Source organism: Megalobrama amblycephala, linkage group LG4 (assembly GCF_018812025.1).
Source record: "Megalobrama amblycephala isolate DHTTF-2021 linkage group LG4, ASM1881202v1, whole genome shotgun sequence".
NCBI classification, from domain to species: Eukaryota; Metazoa; Chordata; class Actinopteri; order Cypriniformes; family Xenocyprididae; genus Megalobrama; species Megalobrama amblycephala.
The window spans coordinates 30,243,659-30,256,004 of NC_063047.1; the positions used below are offsets into that span (position 1 = coordinate 30,243,659).

The 12,346-nt window shown below is 37.5% G+C and overlaps 1 protein-coding gene across 1 annotated transcript in view; it reads right to left on the bottom strand.

Moving 5' to 3' along the window:
* The window catches only part of rtn4r (reticulon 4 receptor), a 112,595-nt gene extending 103,510 nt beyond the window's left edge, over positions 1 to 9,085 (bottom strand). Inside the window, exon 1 of the mRNA XM_048188810.1 lies at positions 8,529 to 9,085. Coding sequence (XP_048044767.1) covers positions 8,529 to 8,550 — 22 coding nt within the window. The 5' untranslated portion in view covers positions 8,551 to 9,085. The remainder of the gene's footprint in view (positions 1 to 8,528) is intronic.
* Between the last annotated feature and the right edge of the window lie 3,261 nt (positions 9,086 to 12,346).

Below are 12,346 nucleotides of genomic sequence, written 5' to 3' on the forward strand. Positions count from 1 at the left end.
GTACTCTAGGCCAAGTAAGTTTAATGTTTTTAGTATTATATGTTTTCTTTTTGCTATATGTTAATTAGCTACATAAACATATATGTAGCTATATTTGTGAGGTTTTTATTTCCTATTCATTTGTATTTGTTTTACATTTATTTACTTTATAAGTAATTCAATTAAATATTTTGCCTTGTTAGGATACCAGGGTTTAAGTAGGGGTTAGGTATGTGTGTTTGTTGTTACACATATGTTTTTGGCTCCACTAGTTGTGATGTTTTGTTTTAACAGATGACATTGTTTTATAAGGCTAATAAAAAAACTAGCTGAATGCTAATATAAAATGGAATAAAATTACACATACTGTGATTTTGATCATACTGCTTTATAATGTAGGAAATACAAAATCCATTTTTGCACAGAATAATATTCTGATATTAAAAACTGCACAATGAATTTACAAAAATGGTGTCATAATGGTCGGTCATAATGGTCCAAAACCATTATGACGATCCTCAAAGATTTAATTTCTCCCCAATTTCAAATTGAAATCATGCAAACGTTCTAGTTTCATCCCACGCTATAGCTCAAAGCATTTTAATAGTCAAACGCTGCCAAAGACGTGAAGTTATAGCAGCTGGAAACACAATTTCACACCTTCAACTATAACTGTTAAGCTTATTTTGCTAAGAATAACTTCAAATTTAACAATATCTTCATATCGTCACACACAAGACATACCGTGTTGATGAAAGACTGCAAAGCATCATTAAACTGCATTCTAAAGGTCACTCGATAGACGCGGTTTGGTCATTCAGTTGAACACAGTTGAGCTTGTCTGATGCAATACTATGTGAGATTACCTGAATAAACGAACCTATTGCAGTGGATTCAGTTCATTTAGAGGGATTTGATGAGCGCCTATTGAGTCTCTCACCACGCCTGCAATACTTTTCCTACTAAATGCGATAGAATTATTTATTAATTTTTGAGGGCAAAATTGATTCCACAAATGTTGCATAAAGCAGCATCAGCCACATACAGCTATGACAGTTTGAAGCCCACAGGATACAGGAGGTTGGTATTTTCAGTATTCTTATTATATTCTTCAATGTGTTTCCATCAACCTGGAATCCATACAATTACATGTGTCAGTGTCAAGGACAAACCCAAGTGAAAATTGCTCTAAGGTTGTTCTTTCATAGCTCATGAGACTTAAGTTAAACATATTTTGAGAATTCCATTAGGTATCAACGATGTTCCTCAAAAAAATCCTAAAATGAAATAAAAAATAGACACACGAGTCAATTGTTAACACACAGTACGAATATAGATTAAAGGCCAATAAAATCAAAGTCGCAAGTTGAGTTTGTGTTGTAATCTTATTTAAATCAGATCTCATTTTAAGATATTAAGATCAGTTCAGAAACTCACACATGTGAGACTGCTGGGGTCTTTTTCTCAGGAAAAAAATCAATGTCTATTTGATCTTACTTTTGAGAAAAGATTATTATTTCCTTCAGGAAGTCACCAAACTGAAAGGGATATATACATATTGGTTTTATATTTGGTGATATTAACACATTGTTGTTTATTCTTATAGCTGTTGTTGTTCTACATGAATATATAAGATTAATTTATATTCTCCATTCTCTAAATCTTCAATTGGGCTTTTCACGCTTGAAATAGTTAACCCTGGGTTATTCTTAGGCCCCGTTTACACTAGTGCATTTTCATTTTAAAATGGCATTTTAAAATGAAAAAAATCCTTGTCTACACTGGCCTTTCCACAGCGAATAGAAAACAATCAGAAACAATTCAGAAACAATCTCCGTCTACACTACATGAACGAAAACACATTTCACATGACCGTTCATGCACTCTGGGCATGCGCACACAAGTGTAAACAGTTGCCTCTTGCGCATTTAGGGAGCTGCAGTATCAGAAAATACAGAGTGACTGCACAATGGCTGCTAAAAATGACAACAAAGCCAGCAAAGATGCAGTTCAGTCTCCATGTTATTGTTTACACCAGTGATCTCAAAAATAAAACATAATCCGGCCCGCTAAATTATTATTATTATTATTATTCTCTAGTTGCTACCTGTCTGATATGCAAAGAAAAAGTCAGCGTTCTAAGGGGCATTCACATATCGCGTCACATAAGCGGCCGCGCCGCATTCTCCTTTCCAATGCGCTTTCGCTCCAGTGGCGTCTGTCGTTGCTATGCAACCATGAGCTGCGGTCTCAATCGCTTCTATTATGAGCGCGCTTGCCTAAATTACAATAAAAGCACTCGGCTTTAAGTCACGAGCGCCGTTTTAAACCACCGAAACGCGTCCGATGCAGCCATTAAACGTTACCGATGCTCAAACGGCATCTTGGACAAATGTGGCCCAGCTGTGTGAGCACAAGCACTGCCAAGTGTCTGTCAAGAAACAGAGGAGTGTACAAATGTATTCAGGGATTGTATTTGTTCAGTACAGTGTTGTTCAGTGCAAGATTTTAACGTTATTTAAGCTAACATAAAGTAAGGGAAAATACTTCCACTGGATGTTAAAAACTAATAATGTATGTAACAATGAGAGATTTTTATTTTTTTGGCAAAACAAAGTTGATATACTGTATAGCTCCAGTTTTTTTGTTTATTTCTGACCCCTCCACACCACAAGTGTTTCAGGTTTTGTTCCTAAATTACTGATTTTTTATTCCATATATCTTGTTGGATGTGAGAAGTCGCACCAGACTATTTCAATTAATAGTATTATATTAGTAATAGTATTATATAATTATATTACACTCTGTAACAATGAGAGAGACACTGCTGTTTACATTTAGTATGGTAAATAAGTAATTTATAGTATAGGTATAAAAATATTTTAGTAGGCCTAATGAAATTTGAAGTAAATGAGAAATAATGCAAAGGAAAGTAAATTTTCTGAAATTTTGCGCTTTCTTGCGCTTGAATGTTAATATGGCCCTCCTATGAGGTGTCAATCACAGAAACGGCCCCCCGACAATTTGAGTTTGAGACCCCTGGTTTACACGGTCGTCAAGGATACGGAGAGCGAACGTGGACAGCCACTCCATCCTTTTCAAAAGTCTCCGTTTTGGTCCGTTTACACTCAAACACAACCCCGGTGTTTTCAAACTAAAACGGGCTCTGCGGCATTTTCAAAAGTCTCCATTTTCAAGGTCATAAACACAGGAGTAGTGTAAACAACAGGCGTAACTGTAGCAAAAGTTATGCGTTTTGTGCACTAGTGTAAACAGGGCCTAAACCCCAAGTAAATGGAATCCAGGGTTATCTTGCTTCACATTTCACACGGCTCATAATTTATCCGGGGTTAACAATTAAACCTGGGTATTCAGAAGCTGATGTTTCACATTGTACATTCCTAAACCCTGGGTTAACGTTCTTATTTGTATATTTGCGATTTCAGCGACATTGATTGGATAAACGCAGCACGCGACCTGTTTACATAGGCTAGCTCCAGCATTGCTCATCCTCATATTGCTGACTGTTCTATCGAGTTTATACTGAATGGATATATCGGACTATAAAGGTAAGAATGAAACGGTCTCTTCTTCAGTCAAATTGTCGCATTTTCTGTCGGTATTTGACATTTTTCCCCTCAAACGCTGAATTTTCTGTTTATATACAATGCACAGTGTTTCCATGACTGTCTAAAGCAGGCAAATAAGAGTACATGATTGGTCTGTTGCGAAGCGTCTAGCTGTAACATTCTAACACTGCATCGTTTCACACTGTAAAAGTTTGGCATCGCAATGCTAACCCTGCTCCAGCACAGGGTTTCATAACCCCTGGTAAAAACGGTGCTAACCCCACTTCTAAATTTCAAGTGTGAAACGTTCCTTTACCCGAGGTTAAAAGCAGTTTTTAGAATGACGATAACCCGGGGTTACGCGCAGTGTGAAAAGCCCTAATGAATCATTCATGTTTCCCATCTATTCAATAAGGTGGGGTTTTCCTGTCTCTCCTTTTGTTGATGGTTGATAATGCTGCCAAACAAATGACTCTGAGTAAACCAAGTTTACACTTACAAGAGCGATAATAATTAGAAGTGATCTCTCTAATAATGGCCTGCTTTATATTGCTGTCAAGAGCCAAAAGGGTGATTTGTTTTTTGTTTACATGATCCAAAGTAAACTGAATAACGGCATCGTGAAATAATCTTGATTGTACCTTGCAACAGCTTATTGCTTTTGTTGTTTCTACACGTTAAATGCAATATTTAGCTGCCAGTTTGAGGTCAGCCGTCACTCAGAAGGCTATTTGGCAGAAACATGGAAAGACCACTGACCTTGATAACTTCACTAAAATACACAGCGGGAGCATTAAGCTGTTTTCTGTGCAAGAACCAATGTTTTGCCTTCCAAACTCTCTTGAAAACAACTGGTATGTTCTAATATATATATATATATATATATATATATAAATTTGATTTTACCTAAACTATATTTTAATTAAATTATTTTTAATTAAATTAAATACAAGAAATATTTTTTTTAATTAAATTAAAAATAAATAAAATAATTTAAAATACATATAATTTAAAGAATAACACTGATTCAAACTACACAGTATAAATGATAGTTGAAAATCTAGTGAAATTCCAGGAATTGGATGATTGGTTTGCTGTGATGCTTTCAAAATGAAACCTCTCAACAAACTGAGTGCACACACGTCATTGCACACAATTAAAAAAACATCACCAAGCCCTACCGTGGTTTGAAATCCCAGCACTATCCAGACCACAGCTAGCCTGATTCATCCTACGTCAACCCATGCGACTTCATAACAGCTGATAGACTTTTTTCACACCTGCGAGCAGCAGATGAAGCTCTGTATCAGAGAGACCTCTCAGCAGAATGAGCCTCCCTCCAACAGAGCGCTCTCTGCGAGTCTGCCATGTATTCTGATCATCCTCATCATTTGGTTGGATAATAGGAGACTGGAGTGGAAATGACTTGCTTGCTGTCTGTGTAAATATGAATGCCTCTGAAGAGGGTCTTGTTGAGAGTGACAGTCTCAAAGAAAGTTATAAGACAAAGCCTTCTTCTAAAAGCTCACCACAATGAATTAGCTTCCCCCATTTCTGCTGGAGAGCTGCAGGCGCGAACGCTTTCCGCACTTTAAATACGTTTTTCGACTGACTCGGAGGGAATGGAATGTTTACAAGTGCCTTTCTGAAGCTGAAACAAAAACCTCTTGAAGAAAAACACTATTCAGATATTGGCTCAAAACACAAGCAGGACTGCAGACCCACTGGCTACAAGCTTAAAACTCACACACATCTCTGTTAACCATGCCTACTGACTCAAGTGCTTCTAAACTAACGGCCCTTTCTTTAGAGAACTATGTTCATCAGGTTTCTGCTTTTGTCTTTGGTGTTGATTTGTAGAATTTGCCACCTACTTTACAGATTACAACACAAATAGATGCACATTCTTGCTTAAAATGTAAAGTTCTGTCATTATGTACTCACCCTCATCCAAGCCTACATATGAAAATCTTCCCCAATCCTGCAGCTCTCAAATCTCAATTCTCCTTCAGGCAAGAATCAATGGCATTGGTGTTAATGATATCAAACCTGGTGGGTGGTATCAAAATGAGCCATATTTGAATTCGAAATTAAAAACAAATTGAATTTGTGAGTTTTAGCAGATGGGAAGATTTTCAGGGGACATTTTTTTTGTTTATGACTTTATGGTGTTTATGGTCCTTATTTTGGAGCTTGAAAGTCATGCCATCATCAATTATTTCTTTGACTAATCAGATAAAAAAAAAAATCTGTATTTTTCATTAACTTTTTATTTATTAATCTTTTTTAAAGATTTATTTTTGGCGTTTTTTGACTTTATTATAATAGGACAGGAAGCGAAGTGGGAGAGAGAGAGAGTCGCAAAAAGGTCCGCGAGCCAGGACTCAAACTCGGGTTGCCCAAAACGTAACGGCGCTATATGTTAATTAAATATATAATTTAATAATCTGCCGATGTACAACACCAATGTGCAAACTGAAGTTTAGAAAAATAAAAGGATAGATGCGCACATTAGATCTAGCTACAATGAACATTACAATATAAAAACATACAATAATATTTTGTCCACCGTTTCAAGGCAGAACAAAATCATGAGTTGGAACCCATTCATAAAGCATAGGTAAACATTCAAAATTTATTTTTTATTTTTTGTTCTACTAAAAAAAAAGATAACAGCATGACATGACGGTGAGTAAATAATAAAGTATTATAATAATAACTTTTTTTTTCCCCCTTAAGCAAGATAGGCGACATTTAAACATACTATTGTTCACTCATAAATGAAATTAATTACTGTATAGTTGATTACTGCTTAAAAGAGTTAAAAATCAGACAAACAAAGAGAAAAGGCTTTTTGAGTGGGCTGTCACCACTCAACACCTTATTGCTCTTGCTTTAATTACAGGATTCACAGCAAAAACAAAAATATACACCATTTATCATCCAAATATCAATACCTTCACACGACACACACAGTACGGAAATGAAGACATCTTATTCATTTTTCTCTCCTCTTCCCTCTCCCTACACCAGAAAAACCATCTGCGCGACTAGACTACCCCTCTTTCTCATCCTTAACGCTCTCCGTCTCTCAATGATGGAATATTTAATGTGTTTTCAGTTCAATCAGGTTAGCTCAGTGAGACGGGAGGGGCCGCGGATACCCAATGGGTCTAAACAGTGAGAAGTACGTGTCCATCTGGCATGCTAAACAACATCACAACTCCTGTGAGAAAGCACACAAGATGGTCATGCGTGAAGCACTGCATAACCTTTTTCTTTTACTTTAATTAATACAGTACCTTTTGCATTGTGGCAAAGAATTAATCTAGAGTGCATTGCGCTTGCTGGAAGAGAGTTGTGCATTGAGCTGCTTCCATCCTTTGAGCTTTACGGATTTAGTCACTGCTGTACAGGGTGGAGCACTGCTGCTTTTCACCACTTCCCAGAGCTTCTTGTGATCTTGTGATGCGATCTTTAGTTAGATCTTCTCACGAACTCACAGGTGCAAAGGCAACAACAAACACTATCAAGTTCTTTGTTAAATCCTAATTAGACCATGGATAATGCAGAACAAATGTGTTTCAACCATTTTCTACAGTGCCCTAATAAAGCTCTGCTGTCCTCTTTGGGTTGAAAACAGCAAAACAGGAAGCTGAACTCAGCTCTGAGTCTTTATGTTGTTGATTTCAGGACCACGGACAGGGTCTTTCTGAATTAGTGTCTACTGTAGAATGTAAACCAAATGTAAGACTTAATACTGATAAAACTTGATAAAACAAATTTAGTCAGTAAATGTTTATGTGTGATCCCCTTGACTTATTTGGCAATGAATAGAACGGAAAAATACAGAACATTACACTTTTTGATTTTACTATTTTGTAATAAGTGAATTAAATTGATTTATCTATACCAGATATATTGAGCTGAGCATACTCATTTTTAGTTATATAAGCTCAATTCTAATGACTAAAGTCAGCATATCCATCCACATCATGCTAATTCTACTTTATAGAAATGCACACACAAGGCTGTCAATTAATATTGTTTTATATATACATAAACCCAAACTTCAACCTGAATGTGCATGATTTCTTAATTTCTTTAGATACTGGTACTGAATGTGCTCAAATACCTATTGCACATTTGATTACTTTTATAATACTGTAGATCAAACATTGAACGCAAAACAGCATCAAACAGAACTGTACGCGCAACTATCAATTACCAACAACTACTTGCACTCCTCATAAGCTCCCATTCATTGTCCAGGCCTACGTAATTAAATATTCAGATGTAAAAGCCAATGGCCACTCCCCCAAACACCATATGCAAATAAGCAGACGGGACCGCAACTGAAACATCTCAGATTGACTTAAAACACAGTGCGTATATGTTAACCCCCTTTATTATTACTCCCCAAAATGTAAAACATTTTCAAATAAAGAAAAATGCAGAAATAAAAATAATTTACTTCAGTTTTCTCACTGCATTAACAACGGTAGGAACTACTAACCATCCTCGACCATGGGCAAACTACCCTGCATAAACCGATTCAGATGCCCCCGGACGCCAAACTCGCGCATCCCTTCATGAACGCGCATTAACGAGTTGAGAAACAAGCATAACTAGACGTGATATAGCAGCTCGTGGCAAGCCAAAGCAATTGTGATTCTTCCAGACAGACTGTTTTCAGTGGGACAGACTAACGCGTCAAACTATGCGTTATAAACGAAGCGTCGCGTCGTGTCTCTCGTGTACGGCAGTAGAAAATTATCGTTTTCTATGGAGAGTTCTGACCAAACCGATTCAATATTTACAATATGTACCGGGATACAAACATATAACACCCTTCTCGTCCGTGACAGACATTTGGGGATGCGCGAGGCGTATAAATGCGGCAGTTAAACTATGTATATGAAATAAAAAAAATAACGAATTCAACAAATATAACTTTTAAAAATAATTTCCGTGACTTACCCTCGACAATTAAAGTCTTCATGTTTATGAATAAATCCAGTAAATGAGTAATCCCAGAAAGAGGTCCCCGTTGGAATGGAGAAGACGGTGTTTTCCGTCGCGCTGTGGTAAATTTTAACAATTTGCAAACCTCACGGAAGATGAACCACCATCATCCCTGCCGTTCAAACTTTACCCGACGGTCGCCGTACAGGCGCGGGACGGAGAGCAGCGTCTCCCGGTGGTTCCTCTCTCAGTCATTTGGGCAGAGACACAATCACAGTAATATCCAAACTCAAATATATGCTTCTGCCGAAGCGGACCAGCCCGGAGGAATGCCGAGACCTGGCGAAAGTCACACTGGAAGAGGGGATAAACTACTGTCGGGATGAATCCAAATAGGCTGTATGCCACATTTCCGGTGAAAGCAGAAGTATTCCAATGATCCGAGTGTCCGCGTGCAGCCGCGCGGGAGGAACGGAAAGAGGCTGTGGCGCCGTGCGTGTGTGTGTGTGTGTGAGAGAGAGAGAGAGAGAGAGAGAGTGTGTGTGTGTAGTGTTAGTGGAGAGAGAGAGAGAGAGAGAGAGAGAGAGAGAAAGAGAGGTTTGGTGGGGCGGCTTTGAGATAAACACGGGTCATTTTTCCAGACATTTTTTAAACACATCAGCAAAATGAAAAAAATGAACAAAGTCAAACTTTTTTTAATCATATTTCCCCTTTCTGCAGAAATAAGGTATTTAATAAATAAATGCTAATGACATCAGAATATTTTCGAGACATCCTCTTCAAGAATATGTTCTCTTTTTAATGCGTGTCCCAACATTAAAATGTCCTTAATTAACTTTATATCTGAGATTGCACAATTAACACGCAATTATTAATCATGTAGAATGCTTAAAATTTACTTTTAAAGAAAATCACTAAAATTAAACTGGAAAAGCTTTCACTTTCTGTATCTTTTTTTTTTTTTTTTTAAATCCAATCTAGTATTGTTGTTTTCTATACATTTTTATACTTGACTTATCTTAAAATGTAATTTCACAATACTGTACTCCAATAGTAGTGCAAATAAAGTTCAAATGAATTAAATAAAAAAAAAAATTGAAAATAAAAAGTTAGAAAGGGAGAGTGTAGTCAAAGACTACAGAGAGAAATACGCTTCTATTAGTTATGAACATAGACATAATACATATTTATTATTTCTATGGTTATGAATGGGAGAAACTGCAACGCGCAATATGACGGAATACGTCCCGCCTTCTAAGTAAAAGAACCAATTGCTGATTGATAAAGTCATTGCGTCACTGCAGCTGCCGTTAGAGGCAGTTTCCCATAGAAACCTGAGACTCGCGCTTAGGACTGCACATGTGCATTGGCTCGTCTAGCCTGAAAAATACGCTTTTTAACGCTATTTGAGCATAAGAAACAACATTTATGGGGCAGTTCATGTCAGATTTTGTTGCTGATTTGAAATATGTTATTTAATTGTGAGTTTGCCAAGTAGTTTTTGAGATTTCAGGATTCCCCCATTCAACTAGATAGGAATTGGTACGAAATAGCTGCCCAGAGGCATTGCAAATATGGCTGCCGAGTGAACAGACTTTCCTTTAAAGGGACTTTGGTGTAGTCTCGCATAGCCAGACCTTCTGACTAACGGCATAAGATCGGGATTCCATAGCAGCTTTCATTGGCCAAGAACCGCCCAGAGGCTCTATGACTGACATGTAAAGCAAATAATCACAGTTCGTTTTGTTCCGCGTCATGTTTAGGGGTGTGAAAATGTAACGTCGATGTCCATACAATAACAGACCGGTCGTATTTTAAAAAGTCTATGCACAAACTTTACATACTTAACATACTTTAGAAAATCCATATTTAGTTGATCCTGATAAGCGTTTATTATCACAGTTGTAAACACGACGGCTTTCTTCTTCCATGAGGGGGTTTGGCGTCACGGCATCATGTTCATGTCTACTGTTAAAGAACGCAACACACACGGAAATCCTGTAGAATTCAACCAATCAGATAACGACTTCGAAACTCCTTAAGTGTTTCCAATTTTGTGTGCCACATGCATCAGACGTTCAGTCCGTGGGCGTGACGTCTGAGGCTGCGACTATGAGAGGGTATTGTGGGGTTTCTTAGTGAAAGATGTAGAGAGAGAGAGAGAGAGAGAGAGAGAGATGAATGTTTTATAGCACAGGAGCAGGAATAGAGCACTAATGAATCTTTTATAGATTTCAGATGCTTTGACGTGCAGAGAATCCATTTGTATAAAACGAAGGCATTCCTGCACATATATACACACACAGAATTATAAACACGGATGCCTGAGGACATGTAAACTTTTAGAAATTTAACCATACATTTGACCTGAACATCTTTGAATAGTTTTAAACACCATAATAACAGCTAAATAACAAATATATTAATAATAATAATACATTTATTTTGTATAGCGCCTTTAAAAGTTGCTTTCTCAAAGCGCTTTACAACACAAGCAAACACAACAATGTAAAACACAAAATACAGCAACCCAAAAAAGGAAACAAAAAATAACACTAAATAAAATTAAAATCAATAAAAAGTGATCCTGATTGATTAATGAATTTGCTTCCCCAATGTCAGATGGGAGAGAATTCCACAATTTGGGGGCGTAAGAAGAGAAAGCCCTGTCACCCCTAGAGCGGAGTCATGTTTTAGGAACGACTAATAGCCCACTCTGAGAAGAACGCAGGTTGAAACTAGGTGTGTAAGGGGTTAAAAGCTCCGCCAAGTACTGAGGAGCCAGACCATGCACGGCCTTATATGTTAACAGAAGAATTTTAAAATCACCACAGAATCTTACTGGTAGCCAATGCAACGATGCCAAAACAGGGGTTATATGGTCAACAGTCCTAGCCCCAGACAAAATTCTAGCTGCCGAGTTTTGCAAATATTGTAGTTTGTTAATGCAAGTTTTGGAAACTCCAACAAGAAGGGCATTACAATAGTCTAACAGTGAAAATGAATGAATTAATCAACCTTTCAGCAATAGAAAAAGACAGCATCGGATGTAGACGTGCAATATTTCTGAGATGAAAGAACGAGGTCTTAACAGTGTTCTGCACAAAAGGCTCAAACAACAAACTGGCATCAAAAATAACTCCAAGATTTTTTAATTTACTTTGGAACTCAGAGGAATCACCATCGACAGACAAAGCTAGAGAACCAGCCTTACGCAGTTGAAGCGGAGAGCCAAGAAGCATGACTTCAGTTTTGGAACTATTCCAGCACAGGAAGTTCCTAGACATCCATATCTAAATCTCTGAAATACAGTTTGAAAGATAGGACATGTCCACGTCTTGACCCGGTTTTGAGTAGATGTAAATCTGGGTATCGTCCGCATACAAATTATAATTGAGGTTGAGAGATCTCAATTATTGACCGAGTGGGAAAACAAATTCTAAAAAGCAAAGGACCAAGAATTGAGCCCTGGGGGACACCCGTACTAAGAGAACAACCTCTGATCTGTGCCCATCCATAAAAACGAAGTGACTGCGATCAGGAAAATAGGATTTGAACCAGTCCAGAGCAGTCTCAGTTACACCAAAAACAGATTCAAGTCGACTGAGTAATAGTGAGTGGTCGACAGTGTCGAAAGCTGCACTTAAATCCAAGATATCATACAAGATACCTGCTTACTGAGTGAATCAGGGAGTAATTTTGGACAGTGGGGTACCAGAAAAGCTTGAAAATTCTGAAGCAGGAGGACCGGAAGAGCAAGTTAAGTGTTTGCGAACACTGGCAATTTTATCACTAAAAAAGTTGAGAAAATCATTGCATAACTGGGGCCGTAT